Source organism: Chenopodium album, chromosome 22 (assembly GCF_948465745.1).
Source record: "Chenopodium album chromosome 22, dcCheAlbu1.1, whole genome shotgun sequence".
Taxonomy (NCBI): Eukaryota; Viridiplantae; Streptophyta; class Magnoliopsida; order Caryophyllales; family Amaranthaceae; genus Chenopodium; species Chenopodium album.
This window is the reverse complement of record NC_137855.1, coordinates 16,610,001-16,632,601: the sequence shown is the minus strand read 5'-3', so window position 1 is coordinate 16,632,601 and position 22,601 is coordinate 16,610,001. Positions and strand designations below refer to the sequence as shown.

General features: G+C 34.6%; 1 protein-coding gene and 1 long non-coding RNA gene across 4 annotated transcripts in view; one reads left to right on the top strand and one right to left on the bottom strand.

Annotated features, from left to right (window-relative positions):
- Positions 1–621: 621 nt before the first annotated feature.
- Positions 622–22,601, bottom strand: part of LOC145605949 (uncharacterized) — a 23,240-nt gene continuing 1,260 nt past the window's right edge. Inside the window, exons 3-5 of one of the 2 annotated variants that reach the window (XR_014105168.1) lie at positions 2,552–2,618; positions 1,117–1,210; positions 622–957 (exon numbers count right to left, since the gene is read on the bottom strand). This is a non-coding gene — a long non-coding RNA (uncharacterized LOC145605949). Of the gene's footprint in view, positions 958–1,116; positions 1,211–2,551; positions 2,619–5,007; positions 5,240–6,414; positions 6,462–22,601 lie in introns of those variants that run through there. The other variant, XR_014105167.1, reaches the window with a different exon arrangement.
- On the top strand, positions 14,391–22,360 carry LOC145605615 (nudix hydrolase 26, chloroplastic-like). 2 transcript variants are annotated; one of them, XM_081661686.1, is made up of 6 exons: positions 14,391–14,991; positions 15,068–15,118; positions 18,094–18,186; positions 19,359–19,453; positions 21,889–22,044; positions 22,124–22,360. In XM_081661686.1, exons 1-5 carry the CDS (start codon positions 14,731–14,733, stop codon positions 22,022–22,024), a joined length of 636 nt encoding a protein of 211 aa, XP_081517812.1. In that variant the 5' UTR covers positions 14,391–14,730; the 3' UTR covers positions 22,025–22,044; positions 22,124–22,360. The 2 variants fall into 2 exon arrangements, with proteins under 2 accessions (XP_081517812.1, XP_081517811.1); XM_081661685.1 differs by having other exon boundaries at positions 14,395–14,991; positions 21,889–22,003; positions 22,124–22,354.

The window sequence follows — 22,601 nt, the reverse complement described above, 5'->3', positions numbered from 1 at the left end:
ATCTGCCCTGCTCTGCTCTGCTCTAAAGAAATATGCTCTGCTCTATTTTCAAATAATAATTAATATTGTATTGATGATAATAATTTATTTTTTTGAATAATTATAATAAATATTAATATTAAAAATAATTTTAATAATTATTAATATTAATAATCATTAATATTTCTTAATCATAATAATATACACTACAAAAAAAATCACTTATAGAAGCAAGAACAAAATGCCTCAAATGATAGTGATTTAGCCTCTAATTAGTTTTAGAATTAAGTGCCTCTAATAACTCTGTCGCTAATTGATGGCATGCCTCTAAAGCCTCTTTTAGAGGCAATACAATGTATTGCTTTCAAAAACCCATATATTTAGAGGTACCATATAATCTTGCTTCTAAATATAATTAGAGGCATTATAAAAGTTTGCTTCTTAATACCATATATAATCAGGGGCAACTATAAATTTTTGCCTTAAAATATAATTTGGGGCATCATAAAAGTTGCTTCCAAATACCATATTCATTTTAGGACAATCATACCATTTGTCTCAATGTATAATTATATCATTTCGTATATAAATGTTAATTATATTTAGATGCAAATAAAAAAAAATTGACATAAATGATTTAGGAAGGCACAATACATAATATATGACATAATTTTCGTTGTACATTTATAGGCAAATCATTTGTAATATCAATATAACATAAGTTAAAAAAAAAAAACATGACTAACAATGTTGATTTCATTAAATCATACTAAAATGATTTTATTTATAATTTAATAATCATTACATAATTGATCCCAAAAATGTAATTAAGCTTGAAAAATTACATGACTAGTTATAAAAATTTGATATTGTGAAATAACAAAGAGTTTTCATTTGAAACTATAAGCTTGAAAAAAAGACATCATGTTCTTCAATTGCTTCTAATTTGATCTCTAGCCATCTTCATTGCATAAACTCCTGCCATTTTAAAAGTATGGAATTATATATTTGTTTGCAATGATGAAAAAAAAAAGGTATTGATCATTAATTCATAAGTAAATAAAAACTGTAAATGATCATAAATAAATATTACCCAATTGAAAGAAAGATTAGAAAATTAATTTCACTAAAACTTACAACAAATATGTAGTACGTACTACTCTTCATCTTCTTCCATTTCATCTTCTGGATTTACATCTAAATCTTCATCTTCATCCTCATCTACATTAACCTACAATTTCATAACATTTATGTAATGACACATAAAAAAATAAAACCTCATCTATATTTATTTCAGTCAAATCATAACCTAGAGGATTCATAAATATTTCCCATAAAACCTTTCATAACCTCTATTTTCTTCTAAAGGCCTCTCATAGTCAGGGCCTTATTTTTCACATTGGCTTCTTTTGCCTCTTTTTTAGCCTCTATTACTTCATTCTTTGCCTCATCAACTTCTTTTCATAATTTTTCTCCTTCACTAAATGGACTCACATCAAAGTCAGAACAACCCCACAAGCTAAGTTTTCTCATCCAACTATGCTTAATAATAAGCTTCAGGTATATATATGATGCAACTTGCTACTTTTCTGCAGACGCTTGTCATAGCTTTCATCTATTAAAGCATCGTCCATGTCAGGATCACATATAAACATTCCCTAGCCCATTAACTCCAGAATAGGTAATTGAAATTGTATACCACCTGTTCATATGCATGATACGTAATTGAAAGCAACAAAAAAATATCAAGGTAGCATAATTGATCTTTTCACATTGCAAAACTAAGCAGCCCAATGTAATATGTTTTCTCATATGACACATTAGGACTTTTGAGACATTTGTCAAATAAAGTATGACAAAAGGGGAGCTGAAACATAAGTGCAGCTCATGCCACATTATAGTTTCTAATCTTTGTGTCACATAAACCAACTGATTTCAGGAGTAATAGTTACTAAACCCAACAATGCAAGTTCATGTATAAAAGCATATTTGTATTCATGAAATAATGTCAGTTATATATGTCCTGGCTGGACATACATATGATAAAGAGTATTGGATCAAAGACTTTGACATACATGCTAAGGGCCATATAATAGAAAACAGAGAACATTTGACACTAGAAAACTCCTGTAAAATTTAGCAGGTTAATCCAAGTTAATCTGAAAAGTACGATCCTCGGTGGCTCAGCGAGTATAGAAAATTGTTAAGAACCTTTTATAATTGTAATAAGATTCAGATTTAGTTTATAACTAAATTCTCTAAAGCTGTAAAAAAAAATCAATTATTTATGCCATTCTTAATCTCAATTACACATATATATGTAGTCATCCATAATTTTAATCGCACTAAAACTCAGAATTCATTTAATTAGAAACAATAATTGCTCGATTAATAATTGCATTAACTTTATACAAATCATCATCCCTTAGCACACACAATCACATAACAACACCACAAAGACAGGAAGGGATGAAACAACAGGTGAGTAGCAGGGCCACAGCAACATAGCAATATGTAGTAGCAGAAAAGATAGGAAAAAAAAAAACAAAAAATTGCCGAGAGTTCATCTCACCTCATGAGTCGTTTCAATGGATTGGAAGGGTCACTCTGAAATTACTTTAACGGAGAAGTTGGAGTTCCTGAAAGTAAGAATTAGAATAATCCTCAAAATCCAAACAATTCAAAAAATAAGAGCTAACCCTAATTTGTGGCCAATGGTGGTTGCTTGTTTATGTGATCGATTAAACTATTCTAGAAGCGCTTCTGAACTCAAATATTCCTTGACTGAATCCGAGAACAAGCTCAACCGTTTAGAAATTCGCTATCATAATCTCAAATATGGGCTTGAAACTTGCAACCAAACTTAGACTTTGAAATCCTAATTCGTTTGTCAAGCCTTCCTAAACAAGAAGAATCTTCGATCTGTTTTCTCAACATAATCCCTCTCCTCTCAACTGAAATCAATGGAAGTTAAGGTGTTTGAGAGGCTTTGAACTGGATCTTAAAATGGTGGTATCGTAGCCGAATGGTAGAGAGAAAAGAGAAGTCACACTGAGTTGAAATTATTTAGGGTTTCATACAAAAAATTAAAATAAAGGGTTTTGAAATTTGGGGAAAATAAAGGGGGGAATATAACGCGCCCATTTAATATTTTTATATTTTCGACTGGAGTGGTATATGACCACCCTAATGCAACGATAATGAACCCTAATACAAGAGCTGTGAATAGGGGCATGGCATTACTGCAATACGTTGTAGCCGGCGTTAGAATATATTATTACATTAGCTATGAAGTAGCCGTCGCATTAGATTCAGTTATTGCAACAGTATTGTATTTTACCGTTGCATTAGTTTTATTTCAATCGTTGCATTTGATAAAAAATGCAGTAGTGACACTTGGTAGGAATAACCCGTGTTCAATCCCCCGCGATAACAATTGGGAAGGGACTGGAAACTGAGCACCCAGAATTAATTTTCGAATCCGGATTTTTCCAAAAGATGAACCGGGTGAAACACACACACACACAGACAAAAAAAAAAAAAAAAAAGAGGGATAGACATTATTTTATTTGATTTGATGTAATCTAATCATTTCTAAAACGTGTTTTATGTATGGCTAACCAGTAACCACTGTGCAGGCGCTTGTATAAAAATAAAGTAACCCCTATAACACCGACAGAGCTTATTATACTTATTAAATAACCTTTATCATTGCCTTACAGATTAACTCCTACGTACCTTACTAACTAAGTAAGTCTTATAACCATAATAGAGTAATCCTTATTACACTAACAAAATAACTCATGGTGGCTGACCGGCTGGTCACATAGTACGACCGGCTACATATAGAAGTTATTGTTTATGAAATATATATGTTGCTATCAACTTAAATAATGTAAAGTGAACATAGCCAATGTGTATAGTTTGTTTTCAATTAAATGTTGCACAAAATATGAATATAGGTATTTGCTTTCATTAAATACTTCCTCTGTTTAGTCGACACCGTTTGACTTTTACACTATTCACACTTTACACTTTGACTTGTTTTTGTGATTTATAGATACGATAAAATATGTTCATGTGTGGTCTTGTTCAGCTCTAATTAGTTCATTTCAGCTCCAATCAGTTTAGTTCAGTTCAGCTCCTAATTTCCTTCTCTCATAAAATATTCATTTCAGCTCAGTGTAGTTCAGCTCCAATCAGTGAGTTCAGCTCCAATTAGTTCAGTTCAGTTCAGTAAATGTGAACAGGTCCTAAGTCGTCTAATAAGTTTTGTGTAAGGCAAGTGTACGTTAATTTTGTTGTAAGACAATTAATTTGAGAGTAACTTTATTTTTTAAAATTTTTTTTATGGTTACTTCAAACCTTTAAAGGATAAATATTAATTTTTCATTAATTGAATTTTATTTTAATGTAAAATTTTGTATAGATTCATGATTACATTATACTATAGAGACTAGTCTAATACAACATAAGTTTATGTAAGATAAAATTAATTATAAGAAAAATAATTACTTTTTTAGTATAAAGTATAACATTAAAGAATTTTAAGACAACTTTATTCCGTCTTACAAAAAGACATACGGAGTACTTCCTCCATTTTTAAATACTTGCTTCACTTTCCTTTTTCGGCCGTTTTTAAATACTTGTTCCATTTTTTCTTTTGGAAAACTTTTACAATATTTAATTCATTTTTCACACTTAGTGGACCCGACATAATACTCTCTCTCCTCCTATTATTCCACTACTTTTGCTTTTTTATTTTCTCAACTACCCCACTGGCCACTACCTCCATATGTTATTACTTTCTCCAATTTCTCCTACAACTCTGCGCATGGAGAAATGGAGCAAGGATTTAAAAACAGAGGGAGTATTTTTTAATTTTAATAATTATACTCGTAGCATGATTGTAACACCCCAATAATTCTCCCTTTTCCAAACCACTTAACTTAAATAAAATAGTGGAGAACCATTGACATGTTACCGCCACGTGTTAAAACGTTAAGGCTTTATCAAAGCATCGCAGCGGAAAATCAAACTTAAATCTTTAAAATAACATAGTTTAGAAAACGAATAAGTCAAAGCTTACAAATTGGAACCATATAAGGCCCTTATTTAAAACCAAACCAATAATCAAAATCCAAAACATAAATGAATAGCAAGGCATAGATAAGTTCGACACAAAGAACGAATACGCTCAATCACACCATCCCTTGACAATGTGATTGTCAAATCCCGAACTTCACATCATCAAGCTAACCTGTGCAATATTGCTCCCCAATAATACAAGTGTAATAATTGGATCATCACAGGGTCGTTGAAAGGCGAAGGCCATGACCAAAGAAAGACACACACAAAAGCACGCAATCAGCAAAGCTGAGTACATACAAGCTACAACGCACAAAACTTAGCATGCTCAACTAATTAAAGTAAATGAACATACAACGTGAATTCATTAATTAAGACTCCACACTTAAACAATTCAATTGACTCAACATACTTACCAACTAATTCCAAACACTTGACACTATATTTATTTAATTAATTTAATAGGGAGTAAGAAATAGACGAGGTTGTCCAATCCACCAAATAATTTTGGTCCCAAATGTCCATTTGAAATAAAAGTTTAGCGCGATGCAAGAATGGGCGCGACTCCATTCTCACAAAGTTAGTCTAAGATCCCATCTAACTTTCATTCTAAAATAAAATGTATATACCAAAAGAGAAGAGGATATGTTAATCAAACAAGCCGCGAAAAGCCACGGGCTACCACCGTGTACCCCAACCCATAATTGTCAATACTCTAGAAGTGCACGCTTTCCAGAGTTTTATTGCTCATCCATGTTTCACTTTACGTGATTACAATTTTAATTAATAGCCGACTCAATCAAGAAGACCATACATAACAATCATACATCGATTCATTTTTAATCTTATTTAGAACAATGGTGATCACATCACAAATTGACCTTTAATTCCATTAAACTTCCAAATTATCCAAAATTGTTGAACATAGTCAACTCACCTAGCCATTCGGCTTAATCCACCTTTACTCAACATACTAACAAGTCATGATTGAGTAATAAATAAATAAATAATAACCTTGTGGAATAATTAATAAATTCATTCCACTTAAGCCATTCAATTCCAATTCTTTAATAATTCAAATGTGGTTAACAACCAATCCAATAGAATATGTTTGTATCAACATTCCATACAAACAATTAATCCAATATAATTCAACATACTTGCATCCATAATTCCATACAAACATAATTAATTCACCAAAACATGCCTCATAAACATAAATACATGAATTAATTAAATATATAACCAAACAATTTCCATCAAAGTGTTCTCTAATCAGGAAACTAAGTTCTTTCCTTTTGGTACCTAAACATGATACTACTTGGAATGAAGTAGACATGTACGTACCTCGTATAAACAATCCTTTGAGCCACTTTTAATCACTTAAAAGTCTCCTAGGAAATAATCACTTCTTAGAAAACAACCAACAATTAATATTACTAACCCAAGTAATTTCCAATAAAAACATATATTTATGCTTAACTAACTTTAAACATAATTAATTTTACTAATCAAACTCAAGGATAAATTTTAAGCATAAAAAAAACTTCGTTAAAAATCAAAAACTGCCCAAAAATTCTATTTAGAGGCTGAATTTGGCCACATGGAAAACACTACCTTTTTTTTTTTTTTTATCAAAATCGGATGAGTTTAGAACCTGATCGGGATTAAAACAGGATTAATATTAACGAACCGAAATCTAAAATTAAACACGAATTTAAGTGTTCAAAATAATCTGGAATTAAGTTAAACTAATTAGTAGTTATAATCTAAAATTGACGATCGATTGCAATTCATATTGGTGAACATAATTCTGCCAACTCGTATTGCAATTCTTTGGGTTTGTATGAATTAAGAAGGTAATATATATTGTAGAAGATTTCCTTTAGAATCATGGATGGAAAGAGGAGAAGAAACATGATTTACCTTTATACCAAGGCAACTATGGTGATGGGTTTTAGCGAACAACGCAAGATAGAGTAGGAAAATGGCTTCTTGAGGGTTCAATGGTTTTCTCACGGCAATTGGGATGGAGTGGTGTATTTATACATAAAGTATGGTTAGGGACTAATTGAGTATCTAGAAGGCTCTTATGTAGGATAAGATTGAATTTAAGATGGAGTTGTTTTCTTGTTTCAATCCAAAACAACAAACTGATAAAATCAGTTTTTTTTTTTTTTTAATTTTTAAATAAAAATCCGAAAATGAAAATAAAAACAATAATCATACAATTTGAAAAGAATAATAATTAGTTTAAAAGTTTATTTTTGAAAAGAAATTGTTGACTAAAAAAAATACTCTAAAATTAATACTCTAAAATTTGGGGTATTACATCTACTCCCCCTTAAAACGAAAGTTCGTCCTCGAACTTTAAAGTTAGCTCTCAAAATAAGGGTCACACAACGATAGAAGATAAGTTAGTATTACATTCTACCCCCCTTTAAGAGTTTCGACCTCGAAACTCAGTGTACCTGCTCAAAAAGTTCTGGGTAGCGCTTTTTCATTTCATGTTCAGCTTCCCAAGTCGCTTCTTCAGAATTCTGATTAGACCATAACACTTTAACTAACTTTACCGCCTTATTTCGAGTACTTCTCGTTTTAGTGTCGAGGATTTTTACAGGGCGCTCTTTGAAAGTTAAGGTCTCATCTAGCTCAATAGTCTCGGGTTGGATAACATGGGTAGGGTCATGAACATACTTTCGGAGTTGGGAAACATGAAAAACATTATGAACATTGGCTAACTCCATGGGTAAGGCTAGTTGATATGCTACCTCTCCAACTCTCTTCAATACTTCATACGGGCCAATGTCTCTAGGACTCAACTTCCCTTTTCTACCAAACCGCATGACTCCCTTGGTAGGTGAAACCTTAAGTAAAGCCTTTTCCCCGACTTCAAATCTCACTATTCTCCTATTCTGGTCTGCATATGACTTTTGTCGATCCTGAGCTGCCTTCATGTTCGCCTGGATAAGCTTAACTTGCTTCGTTGTTTCTTCAATCATTTCTGGCCCCAAAGTCAAAGACTCACTGATATCGCTCCAACACAAGGGACTCCTACATTTTCTCCCATACAACGCTTCATAAGGTGCCATTCCTATACTCGCATGATGGCTATTATTGTATGAAAAATCGATCATAGGTAATCTTTCGTCCCACGATCCACCAAAGTCCATCACACAAGCTCTCAACATGTCCTCCAAGGTTTGGATTGTTCTTTCTGTCTGTCCATCAGGGTGAAACGCTGTGCTAAACTTCAGGACAGTACCAAATGCTTGCTGAAACATCTCCCAAAATTTTGATAAAATTCTTGGATCTCTGTCTGAAATAGTATCTTTAGAAACTCCATGTAGCCTCACAATTTCTTTCACATAGGCATCTGCCAACTGAGTCACATTCCAAGTGTCCTTTATTGCTATGAATCTTGCTGTTTTCGTTAGACGATCAACTATGACCCAAATAGCTGTAATCCCCCGTATTTTTAAATATTTTATAAATGAAAATTTATTTTATTTATAATATTTATTTGTTATTTTTCATAATTTAATTTCAAAAGTTTCAAATTATTAATCTGGGTCGAAAATTATTTGAACAAATTATTTTATGCACCTTTATTCTACAATTTATGTCCAATCATACAAGCCTAACCCATTTGTTTACTTAATCGACCCATTATTTTTATGAGGCCCAATCTTTCTTTTTACCCTACAATAATTCTCTCCTATAAATATCCCATGAATCTTCAAAAATTTCCCACACAAAAAGGTTAGTCTTATTTTTATCCTCCTTTGTTTCTTTATTTTGCTTAATGTTAATTTAATTGTTTTGGGTTTTGATTTTAGTATAAAGATTATATTTTTAGTATCAAATTATATTTTAATGGTATAAAGATTATAAATTTCAGATTATATTTATGTTATAAATTTCATATTTTATGAATTATAAACCTAGGGTTTCAATTTATTGAAAATCATGATTTTAGGGTTTTTATGAACAATTGATTTAGGGCTTTTATAGTAATGATGTTTTGAAATTTTGGTGATTATAACTACTGATTAGTTTAACTTAATTCCAGATTATTTTGAACACATAGATTCGTGTTTTAATTTTTAGATTTCCGTTCGTTAATATTAATCCCGTTTTAATCCCGACCAGGTTCTAAACTCATCCGATTTTGACAAAAAAGTAGTGTTTTCCATGTGGAAACCACGTTTTAAGAAAGACTCACTACCTTTGGTAGTGAGCACCACCCTCTCGAGGCCAAATTCAGCCTCTAAATATGATTTTCGGGCAGTTTTTGATTTTAACGAAGTTTTTACATACTTAAAATATTATCCTTGAGTTTGATTAATAAAATTAATTATGTTTAAAGTTAATTAAGCATAAATATATGTTTTTATTGAAGTTTCAAGTGTTGGAAATAGTTTCTAAGTACTACTTTTGATGTTTTATAAAGAGGGTTTAATCACCCATTAAAAAGAGAGATTTTAGGGGTTTTTATATAATTTTTAGATTTTTATTAGACTTTGAACTTGCTGTAATTTCATGTATAAGAGTGTATTTTAAGGTTTTTACGAAGAAAATTTAAAGAACTATATATAAGCCTTTAATTTTAACTAAAAGGAAGATTTTAAAGTGTTGTTTGATTTGGATTTTGAAGGTTTTAAAGTAAGTTAGTATTGCTGTAAATTTGATTGATTGGGTATTGATTGAGATGTTATTATTTGGCTTAGGAGAGGAGTTTATTGAAGGTGATTTCTAGTTAGTAAAGTGACATACTAATTCGTTTGCTCAAGGTACGTACAAGTTACAAAACCTTGCTTTTAGGTGCATGTTTAAGGACGGATCGAGAACTTAGTAGCATGTCTAGGGATGACTGGGTTAAATTGTTTGGTTATACATTGTGAATTTCCTTTGACGTGCACTATTCCTTATTGTAATTATTGGTTATGTTCTAATTATGCAAGGTGCGCTTAGAGGCAAAGGTATGTGATTGGTGAAATGACTTAATTATTACTCATTCATGATTTAATGAAATAGGATGAGTAAAGGAATGGTTCATGTCTTATAAGACAAGGTTAAGAGTTTGGGGTGCCTTATGCACTCAAGGTGTTTATACACCGAGGTAGTAAAGGAATAAATAATAAATGTTGCTTGCCACTAATAAATCAAGAATTGAAATTGAAAAGTTGCTTTACTTGATTGAATTGATATTGGATTGATTGTATTGTTATGCATATGAGTCATCACCAAGTCTAAACCTGTAAATCACGTAAAGTGCAAGATGGATGAGCAATAAAACTCTGGATTGGTGCACTTCTGGAGTAATGACAATCAGGGGTTGGGGTACATGGGGTATTAGCCGTGTACTTTTCTCGAGGCCGTCTGATCTACGAGTCTCTTATTTCAAATATTTTTCAAAACTAGGAGTTAGGTGAGATCTCATACTAACTACGGTCACGGAGTCGCGCCCGTGGTCGTTGGATGTTTATTGATGTTTCCGAAAGGAGGCATGGGGTTTTTCTTTTATTGATGTTCCAAATGGAGCATGGGTTGGACAACCTTGTCTATTGCGTAATCCAATGAATAAAAATAATGATTTACCTATTATTAATTAATGGAGTCTTAGTAGTCGTGTGTTGAGTCTATAATTTAATGATGCATGATGATTGATTATTAGTAGCATGTTATGGATTTCTTAATTTATTTTGCAGCTTGTATGTACTCAGCTTTGCTGATTGCGTGCTTTGTGTGTCTTTCTTTGGTCATGGCCTTCGCCTTTCAATGACCCTGTGACGATCCAATTTTTACACTTGTAATATTGGGGAGCAGAATTACCACAGGTTCTTACACATGCAGCATTCATCAGAGTTGTGGGATCTTGAGTAGAGAGTTGGTTGTTTGCATTTTATTTCTTTTGCAAGTTTGAATTTATTTTAATTCGATTTTATTCGACACTATTTCTTTTGGGTTTGAATTTATTTGAACACTGAATTTAATCACTTACTACTTTTATTGGGTTTTGAATAAGGGCCTTAATGGTTCCAAGTTGTATGACTTAATTTGGTTTCATTCGTTGGTTTTGAAACTTATTTATAACTGATTTAGTTTTTCCGCTGCTATTTTCTGATAAAGCCTTAACGTTTGAACACGTGGCGGTAGCACGCCAGTAATTCTCTTGAATATTGTTCAGGGTCCTCAGAGGTTTAAAGAGAGAATTATTGGGGTGTTACAATAGCATTCTTCGCTGCCCTTGTAAGTGGTAATCCCATCACAAAATCCATAGAGATAGACTCCCACTTCCATCCTGGCACATCTAACGATTGCAGCTTCCCTCCAGGTCTCATATGTTGTATCTTCATTTTCTGACATGTAAGGCACTTTGCCACAAACTCGGCTACTTCACGCTTCATGTTCGGCCACCAGAAATGTTGCTTAAGATCCTTATAGAGCTTATCTCCTCCTGGGTGTACAGAGTACGGGGTGTTGTGAGATTCTTCTAAAATCTTCCTTTTGAGATCTTCATTTTTAGGAATACACCATCTCCCTTTGTATTTCACTGTTCCACTATCATCTACATCAAATTCAGTTGTCGCTCCTTCTTCTTTCATCTTTCTCACCTTGGTCAACCACTCATATGACATTTGCTTCTCACGAATCTCATCATATATGGTAGGTTTGACTGACATTGCATTCAACTGAGCGTTTACCTGACCATACTCTACAACCTCCAAGTTCAACTTCCTAAATTCTTCACAAAGTTTCTTGGCTAAAATCATCAAGTTCACTGTATGACTTGTCTTTCTACTCAAAGCATCAGCTACCTTGTTCGCCTTTCCTTCGTGATATAGAATGTCTGGGTTGTAGTCGGTTAGCACCTCAAGCCATCTCCTTTGCCTCATGTTCAAATGAGTCTGTGTGAATATGTATTTAAGACTCTTGTGGTCCGTATACACCTTACATCTCACACCATACAAATAGTGTCTCCAAATCTTGAGAGCAAACACTACAGCTCCTAGCTCCAAATCATGAGTAGGGTAATTCTGTTCATGTTGCTTGAGCTGCCTCGATGCATAAGCTACAACCTTCCCATGTTGCATAAGTACACACCCAAAACCATTCTTAGATGCGTCACTGTAGATTTCAAACCCCTCAGTCCCTGATGGTAAGGTTAAGACTGGTGCTGAGGTGAGTCTTCGCTTCAATTCTTGAAAAGATTGCTCACACCTCTCATCCCACCGAGACTTAGTAGTTTTCTTCATCAAATTTGTTAAGGGTTGAGCTATCCTCGAAAAGTCTTGCACAAAGCTTGGGGAATTAGAGAAAGAGGTTGTTGCGTTACTGAAGCGGATTCAGAGGTTCTCGACGGCGCAAGACATTGGGGCTCGTGCTGCAGCTCATATCTTCACTAGGGTAGGATTTGCAATAGCTAGAGGAGTGGGGGCCCAGATTGTATCTCGGCTTCCCACTAATTTGTTGTAGGTTGTATGACTTTTGTTTTTGAGATATAATAATAATAATAATAATAATAATAATAATAATAATAATAATAATAATAATAATAATAATAATAATTGGTGGGGTATTGATAAAGTAGGAGAGAGAATTATGGGGTAACTCACCATTGTAGAAAAAACTAAACTTAGCAAATAGGTCATTTCGGGTCGGGTCAAGTTCGGGTCAAAAGCTTATCGAGTCAAGTTCGGGTTAAGTCGGGTCATTTCGGGTTGATTTAGGGTCGACTGATAATTGGTTCTGGTCGAGTATCGGGGGTCAACACTTCTGATTTAGGTATTTTTACACCGCCAAATGGCCAAATAAGAACATGACACGTGTCACCTAAAAAGGTCTCTAAGAGGACCATCTAAGGACATACACGTGTCATGCAGATAAGCCTTTAAGAATCGGCGTCTTTCAAGGCCCAATTCCCGAGGTAACCGCAAAACAGCGCAGCCCATAATCCTAGGTCATCAAACCCTTGGACATGGCACACAATTCTAGGACCCTATAATTAGGGAGATTCCCCCATTATTTATTGGGCACGTTCCAATCATTACAACACCCATCCCTCTCGAAAATAGAGAGACACCTGATCTCGAAATCCGAAAAGATATTTACTTTCTGCATCTTTTTCACTCCGATCCCGTACTAACTTAATCGTTGGAGGCTGAATTCCGAACATCCGGAGCTTCCATTGTTTTGTAGGTACAGGCGGCTTGACTACAGTCTTCGAGCTGTAACTTTCCCGAGGGACACAAAAAACCCCAAAACAACTTCGAGTTGGGACAAGTTTGGGTTGGGTCAGTTCGGGCCGGGTTAATAACCGGGTCAGGTTAGTTCGGGTCGGGTCAATTTTCGGGTCAACTTCGAGTCGGGTCTTATTCGGGTCGTGCATTGGGTAAAATTCAACTCTGTAGATATATTTATTTATTTTATAACGAAAAACTCACTATATTCATTAAATCAATAACTATATACTAAAAGACACACCAGCGTGGCGTGTCCTTAGTTATATTTCTTCTTTCTTTTTTAAAAAAGTATTGATTAAGGAAACTAACTATTTACAAAAATAATATTATTTTATATACATATTTCATATTCATATGTAGTACGGAGAAATTATTACATTTAAAATAAAAAAATTTCACAAATCTTTCTAAAAAAATTTGGACAACTATAAACCTAAAAATCATATTTTAAAATAATTTAAGACCTGATTTACAACAAGAAAAAACATAACTTAATAGTTTTTTTTTTTTTTTTTTTTTTTTTCCTTTTCGTTGTGTAGTAGAAGCTAGAATTAAAAAAATCAACATATGACATACTTTTATTATTCATCAACTAATTTATGATTATAATTCTTATCAATCACTAATCTATAGCTATATATAATTGTAGATTATCGTGCATGGCACGGGACCGAACCTAATTACTTATAATGTTACACATTACAAATTAATAAAAAAAAATTAAGTCAATTTGATTGCAGTTTTTTTTTCCAATTTCGGTTTGCTAAGGTCAAGTCTTTAGCTTAAATAGATTCTGGTTATTTCAGACATAAGATAATTTTGGTTTGGGTCACTTTGGGTTTCGAGTCTATTTGGGCCAATTAATTCAAGTTAAAGTTCGGGTCGACTTCGGGTCTCGACTTTGGGTTTCGAGTCTATTTGGGTCAATTAATTCAAATTAAAGGTCGGGTCAACTTCAGGTCGGGTTGTTTCGGGTCTCGAGTTAACTTTGGGTGGGATCATCTCGGGCCAGGTCGTTCCCGGTTAGGTCATTTCGGGTCAAAGTTGGGTCAATTCCACTTCCAAAAGGGTATGGGTCGGGTCGGGTTGATTTGGGTTTTGGGTCAATTTCGAGTCACTAGATTCGGGTCAATTTTGGGTCATGGGTCGGGTCATCGGGTGTGGGTCAGGACTGCCATGTCTAGAAAAAACTAGAAGAGTGATTTACAATGATAACTCATCGTAGTGGAAAATGACGTGGAGATGATGTGGAGTAAAAAAGTACTCCGTAAGAAAGTGAAAGGGGTGAGCTAGCCCACCAATGTGGTTTTTTTATTTTTTTTATTTTTTTATTTTTATCTCAAATTATGCCATTTTTGCCCCTAATGAACAATACTTGAACAATTATATTCCGATGGGCTAATTACCAAAGCGTGGAATGGCTTTGCTGAGATTCATCTCCATCAACACTCGGCATCATCATCATCATCATCAATTCCAGATTCTGCAGAAACCCCTTACATTCTCTTCTTCTTCACAAACCCATCAACCTTACAACACATTTTCTCTCTCCTTCACTCACAACTTCCTCACTCTTCGCTCTTCTTCTTCTTCTTCTTCTTCTTCCACTTCAATGGAGTCTCCTCCCGAGGGTTACCGAAGAAATGTTGGTATTTGTCTCATCAACCCCTCTAAAAAGGTCTCTTCTTTATCTCCCTTTTATGTTTTTTAATTTTTTATTATTTTTTTCTGTTGATTTAATTTCTATTTTGCAGATTTTTGCTGCTTCTAGGCTTGATATACCTGATTCTTGGCAAATGCCTCAGGTAATTTCAGCTTTTTATATTGCATGTTTTGAAAACAAATTTAGAAAATTCAATTATTTCAGTTTTTAAGGATAATGTCAGAGCTGTCTGAAGCACTATGAATGCCCTGCTAAAACGTGCGTATAAACTTTAAGGTCCCTTAAAAATTTTCAATTATTTTTAGTGTAAGAAAATTACAAATTGTGTTTACACAAGGTCAACTAGACACATTTTTACCCAATATTTCAATTGTTTTGAACTTTTGATTGAATGCAAGTATGCAGCTCATTGTATTGATACAGTCACAAGTATAGGTTATTAATATCCATGAACTTTATAAACAAATTTGCTGCATGAAGTGCTTGTAATTACTAATTTTTAAGAGGGGGATGAACGGGAAAGAAAGAGAAAATACCCATACCCAAATGCTATTATTGTTGATATAAAATGGTAAAAGAAAAGCATTACAAACACTAAAAACTTCATAGTAAACAAAAGTCAAAGAAAAGTTCCAAGGCTAGTGTGAGAAAAGGAGTGAAGAGTAGTCAAACAAAAATGGATAGAGCAACTATTCAAACCCACGACTAAAACTCACCTTGCCACTCATCATAATATGATCACTCACCTTACCGCTACTATTTTTGTACATAACATTACTAAATCGAAGGATTCAAAGGCCCCATTATCTTTGTATCTTGCTAGCTGTATGATACTACAATGTTGGGATTTTGTAATATAAATTAAGAGAACATCTCTTTAGTGAGGAAGTGGTGGTGCTTTCACATTTGATGCGTTAATAGGTTTAAGGTTCTCTATAGTCATTCAAGCACTTGGAAGTTACTTTCATATTATTCTATTGGTAATATTCAAGGAGTGTAAGGAGAATGGATTGTTTTTTGAGGATCCATGAAGGATTCCTTGAAAAGCTACGGATAAGTAATCTTGTTTTGAAATCTAACATACTTGGATTGCTCTTGTAAAGTATGGCCAATACCAGTTATCTTTTTTCCTTCTGCAATTTTTGGAGATCAATGTTGCCGTCAGCCCGTTACCGAGAATCGAGTGCCGGCTATAACCCACCTTGAGGACAAGGTGGAACTTTAGGGGGTCGGTAATGTAATACACTATTCGTAGGAGGGGCAATTTGGGAAGTTTAATATGATTAGGTTTATAGTCCTTAGCTTTAATATAATTAGATAGAGGGGGGGGGGGGGGGGGGGTGGGGTGGGTAAAGGTAGGCAAAAAGTGGACAAACTTGTTGAGAGTTGTGACCTCAAGTCACTCATTGGAGAGTTGTGAGCTCAACTCACTATTGAGAGTAATAGCCTTAAGCTATTAACTTATCCTTTGTAAACCTTCCACCATTATTAATCAATAGTCAAGTTTTCCATCTTACTTATTTCTTCTTTATAAATTAATTTACCAAAATCAGATTATTTAGTTAATCAAAGAGCCAATCTTTTCTCTATAATTTGTGGTTGTTAGTGAGAGTTATAACAGTCCATTACACCGTACCCAATTGCTATTATTAATGATATAAATGGTAAAAGAAAAGCATTATAAACACTAAAAACTTCATAGAAAACAAAAGTCAAAGAAATGTTCCAAGGCTGTCATGTGAGAAAAGGAGTGAAGAGTAATAAAAAAAATAAAATCGATAGAGCAACTATTCAAACCCAAGACTAAAACCCACCTAGCCACTCATCATAATATGATCACTCACCTTACTGCTACTATTTTTGTACATAACATTACTAAATCGAAGGATTCGAAGGCCCCGTTATCTTTGTATCTTGATAGCTGTCGGATACTAAAATGTTTGGATTTTGTAATATAATTTAAGAGAACATCTCTTTAGTGAGGAAGTGGTGGTGCTTTCACATTTCATGCGTTAATAGGTATAAGGCTCTGTATAATCATTCAAGTGCTTGGAAGTTACTTTCACATTATTCATTAATCATTTCTCTATTGGTAATATTCAAGGAGTGTAAAGGAGAATGCATTGTTTTTTGGGGATCCATGAAGGATTCCTTGAAAAGCTACGGATAAGTAATCTTTTTTAGAAATCGAACATACTTGGATTGCTCTTGTAAAGTATGGCCAATACCAGTAAACCTTGCCAAATTTGGTTGAATTTTCTCTGAATCTAACTTTTCTTCTTCTGTAGAGGAGCAACATTTTAGTATCCTTTGATTGTCGTTGTAGATTGTGAATTGCATGGCATACTCATATCAAAATCTTATGAATGATTGATGGTGTATAGAACTTTCATTTTCAGAGGTAGTCAAGGGACCCTCTTGATTGTTTGTTGGGGGTAGCTTATTAAGTTGCTGAGAATCTTTGATATGGCTGTTATACTTTCACGATAGGAGAGTGTATTCCTTTACTACCATCTTGTGAATAAAGCCAATTCACAATCCTTTCGTTTTTTTGTAACTTTATTTTGAATGTTGAGGTTTTCAAGTGTGTGAAAGCTTTTCTCTAGGTTGCTAGATTTCTACTCATGAGGAGACATGGAATCATTTGATTTTTAGCGTCGTGTGATAATGTTTCTTTATGATAGGTTATCTGCATGTGAATCCTAGAATCACTCTGATCTATGTGGTTTGGTAGGCCTACTATGTTGGTGCTTTGGTTGGGTAGGAATAATTGGTTTTACCATGGTTGTGAGTTTTCTGTAGTTGCTTTATGTGAGCAAGTGCCAACTGATGTATCAGCTTCTCTTTAGCCTCATGTTCTTAAGGCATTTCTAGCCCCCCTACATGGTCACAGTTTTTAGGTTGTTTATTACAATATGTTTTCTTATCTCAATAATTAAAAAAAAAAGAAAGAAAAAAATGGAGTTGATTATTGATTTTTAAGATTCCATGCACAACCCTTAGGTTGTCTCCAAATGATAGTATAATTTTATTACCTCTCTCTGTCTAGCAGAAACCCATTTCTTGATGTGTTGATTATTGTGTTAAGCCCAGGGGCTGATGCTGTTGTGTTTGCAGGGTGGCATAGATGAAGGTGAAGATCCCCAAAATGCAGCCATCAGGGAGCTTAGGGAAGAGACTGGAGTAACTTCAGTGGAAGTCCTTGGAGAGGTTAGGATTCTATTTTGTTTTACCTAAGCTAAGTGTAGATGATGCTTCAAAATATTTTTTAAAGTTGTGTAGTGTGTCATGTCATGTGTTGACTACTCTTTCCTTAGAAGTAGGAGCTTGATACAAGGGAATTTGGAAAGCAATTTAGGCTCCGTTTGTTTTAACGGATAACAAATTTTGGAAAAATGATTCTCCATGGAAAATTATTTCCAAGTGAAAACACAACTGTAAAAATAGACTTCCTTTGTTTGTTTCCCTACAAGATAACTTATACATGAAGGGAAAAAAAGGAGTGGAAGGGAGAAGAGAGAGGAGAGGTAAGGGATGTAAAGAGTAGGGAGGTGGCATACCTTCCTTTAGAAGGAAAACACTTTCTACTCATGGGAAATTATATTCTACCTTTGGGAAAGTTGTTTTCCATTTCTTTACTTACCAAACAATGAAAAATGAGAACTAGGAAAATATTTCCGTTAAAACAAACGGAGGGCTTAATGGCTCTCTGAATTTTGTGATGGCTCCTAGGTTTTGTGTGTACTTAATGTCTATCAATAACATATGAAGTGATAGACAGGAGAGGCCGAGAAAGCTATACCAGTATCTACTAATGTAAACTTAATGAGAAGCATATAAAAGATACATGATATCTATTTTGGTGTAAGTATAGGGGTAAGGAAATGCTCTAAATACAACGTTTCTACTCAATGCTAATGATGCTTATATCTCCCATTTATCCTTATATACATAGGCCTATCATGTGTACGTGCCTCTATCCAAGCTCAACTTTTTTGATAATATATCAGGCTTATTGATGTAGCTTTTGTTTGCATTTGTAAAGGCTTATTTTTTGCACTGAAGGCTTTTGGCCATGAATTCGTCTTTTTTATCTAAATTCCTAGGCATGACCGGCTATGATCTAATTCATAGCTTAAATACTTTTAAGGCCAAACAACTTGAATTTAAGTTTTTGTTTCACTTTCATGGATTTACAGCTTTGATCTGTTCTCGAGTGTTTTACTTTTTACAGATTTTGGTTGCAAACCCTGGTTTTGTAATGTTTTTTTTCGCAAATTGGCAAACCCTAGTATGCTGAATTGGAATCTTTTAAGCATAACTGGCGAAGTCTAATGCAAAGTATTTCATATATGCACTTTAACTTTGTTTTATTAATACAGGTTCCCTATTGGCTGACTTATGATTTCCCTCCAGATGTAAGGGAGAAACTCAGGCATCGATGGGGATCAGATTGGAAGGGTCAAGCCCAAAAGTGGTGAGTGCTCTCCTTAATATGCCATTTTTGGTGTTTTGCTTTGTCATTCTGGTGCTCATCATTGTTGAATTCACCTTTAGGGTTGTGAGCTTGTGAATAAGGCTGTTGGGAGTGGCTTGGGAATAGTGTTGATTTTTAGATGTTTGTCATAATTTCTCTTTGGAGTGTTTTCTTTAATGAGTTTTAATCCAATAAACTAAGGGTTATGATACCCCTAAGTTGTTACAAAAATTCACCATATGCCCCTAATGAAAATAAAATGACTGAAGTTTGGTTAATTATAAATCGAAACCACGTTTAATCTTTTTCCCTCATCCCCCAAAACCACTCATCTCCTTTCTCAAGCTCTCGAAACCTCTCCAAAGCTCCATAACCATATCCGTATGATTGTTTTAGAGGATGAGAAAAGAAAATTTAGGGTAGTTTTGGGGGTGGGAAAAGGGAATGTAGGTGGTTTCGGGGGTAAGGGAATGTATTTAGGGTGTTTTCGGTTCATAATTAACCCTAATGATTGACGAAATTAACAATCATTAGTCATCAAGGGTATATGGTGTATTTTTGTGAAAACTCAGGGTATATGTTGAATTTAAAAAAGTTCAGGGGTGTATAGTGAATAAACAAAAAAGTCAAGGGCATATGGTGAAAACCCCGAAAAAAAAAAAAAGGGTTTTTCTCATTTGTACCCATGTGGTTTTACGTTTTCTCACTTGTACCCATTTTTTTTGAAATTTCTCAGTTGTACCCATGAGGTTACAACAATTTATCACACATAACCAATTTATTAACTAAAATGATAATCCTCTTTTAAGTGATTAATTATAAATAAAATCATTTTATTAAAGGATATAAAATATAAAACAGAAAAAAAAACCCATCACCAGCCACCTCCCCCCTGCACCACCCCAGCCACCTTCCCCATTCCCCGACAACTTCCCCCCACCCGCAACCAGCCCACCATCGAGGTCGTCGGCTTCCGGTGATCTCCCCCCACCCCCCCACCCCTTGCCGCAACCTCCCCAACCACCAAAACCCCCTACGAATCTAAACCCTAACCTACATAACCACCACACCAAACACCATATTCGACCCTACCAAACCAACCCGACCCCTCCCCGAACCTCTCCACCGCCCGCCGACCACAAACCGACAACCCCCGCGACCCTCCCCGACCCGTTTCCATCCCTCCCCACCCTAAATCCGACCCAAATTAGCCCCCTTCCACCCAAATCTAACGACCCCCGCCCCTTCCCGGCCACTCCCCGTCCGCTGGCGACCAATCCCCAGCCCTCCCCGCCCAACCCGATCCCCACCCCCACCTCAACCACCTGAAGCAGCAGTTGCAACTTTTTTTTTATTTTTATTTTGTTTTTTTTATTGATTTTATTAATTTTTTTTTATTATATTAAACATAGTTAGTTATTTTTTATTTTTAATTGATCACTTAATAGAGGATTATCATTTTAATTAATGAAATAGGTTATGTGTGATAAATTATTGTAACCTCATGGGTACAAATGAGAAATTTTAAAAAACTTGGGTACAGGTGAGAAAACGTAAAACCACAAGGGTACAAATGAGAAAAACCCAAAAAAAAAAAAAAGTAGCAAAGCTTTATAATGTTTTTTTCATTTGGTAATTAACATATTTTAAAAAGATTCTTTTGCTCCTATCACCAATTATCAGAAGTTTATGTTACTAGACAATATAGTTGCATTTTAAAGTGAGATTGAGGTATTTAGTGCAAATGTTTTTGTAAGAAGTGTTACCGTCTTAGGACATTTTGTATGCTGCCATACTCTGAATCCGCTGGAAGGCAGGTTAGACATTCAACTGCTATGTCTGCAGGCCTGCAGCCTTGATAATTTTTGGTAAACTTTCTTTTGAGTCTTGTCACCTGTGATACACAGGGACATCTATGGGTGGTCCTTGAAACTTCTCTAATACGAGAAGCACCAAGGCATGGCTATGGGGTGCCTCTAAAGAATAGGGGATGAGAAATGTAAGAGGGGTGGGGGGGTAGGGGGATGGCAGTGTGGGGGGACGCTTTAAAGATGGTTGAGGAGTTTATACACCCATTTTCTTCCTTTTGAAATACATTTGTTTCTGACATGAGGGGGAGTTTTAAACCAAATCTGAGATATCTTCTGTTCAAGAATTCAATGTTACTCCATAGAAACAGCTTTACTGCCAATTCATAAGAACAGCACTACATTTGTTATACATGTTTTGTTAGATAATAACAGAAACTGATACTCCTAAGTAATACTTCATTGATTATTGAAAGTAAAGTTTCATATTATCTCGCTGACTGATGACAGGGGTGCAATAAAATGGAACTAGAAAAGCTGTTTAAATGGACAGATAACAATAAATGAAAGGAGTGTTAAAAATTTCCACCCTCAATAAAGATAACTTGATTCTGATTAAGCGAGCAGGTTTCTAATGAAATTGCTGGGAAATGAGGATGAAATCAATCTCTTGGGCGATGGCACTGAGAAGGCTGAATTTGGAAAGTGGGCATGGATGACACCCGAGGAAGTAGTGGAGCATGTAAGCTTTCTGCTCTGTTAGACCAAGTTATTATACTTAGAGTATGTACTCCGTTGTATTAGCTCATCTTGCTTTATCTTATATGAGTACAAAGTAACAGATCCTTTATTTACATTGCAGGCTGTGGAGTTTAAGAAGTCTGTCTATGAAGAAGTCTTGAAAGCTTTTGCAGCTCATCTCCAGTGAAAATTCTCAAGTTGTCTTCATTCCTCCGGCTTCTTCTCATTAGATAACATCAATTTGCGACAATTTCAGCTATGTAATAATGTATACTTCTATGAACGTTTATAATTCAGTAATATGGAATATTCTTGAGGACTTAAAAGACTCGAATAACTATGGAGTTATTTTTAAGGAAATTTTGAGTTTTGCTACCACCAAAATGCCTTGTTTTAGCTTTTGCTACTATTTAATTTGTAGGGTTCCGTTAAGTGGGGATCATTATCTTATTAAATAATGATTTTATTTATTCAAAAAAAACTTCAAAAATAATAAAATAATCTCAGCCACTGCTCCTCCTTCCCGTGCCGGCTACCAGCGCGCAAACGATTCCTCGACGCCAATGACCAGGGATGTCAAAAGGGCGGGGCGGGGCGGA

Bases quoted from the DNA above. Each gene is read 5' to 3' on its own strand.
- LOC145605615 (XM_081661685.1), top strand. From the start codon at position 14,731: ATGGCTTTGCTGAGATTCATCTCCATCAACACTCGGCATCATCATCAT. The intron at 14,992-15,067 runs GTCTCTTCTTTA...TCTATTTTGCAG, and splicing joins TCATCAACCCCTCTAAAAAG to ATTTTTGCTGCTTCTAGGCT. The intron at 18,187-19,358 runs GTTAGGATTCTA...TTATTAATACAG, and splicing joins CAGTGGAAGTCCTTGGAGAG to GTTCCCTATTGGCTGACTTA.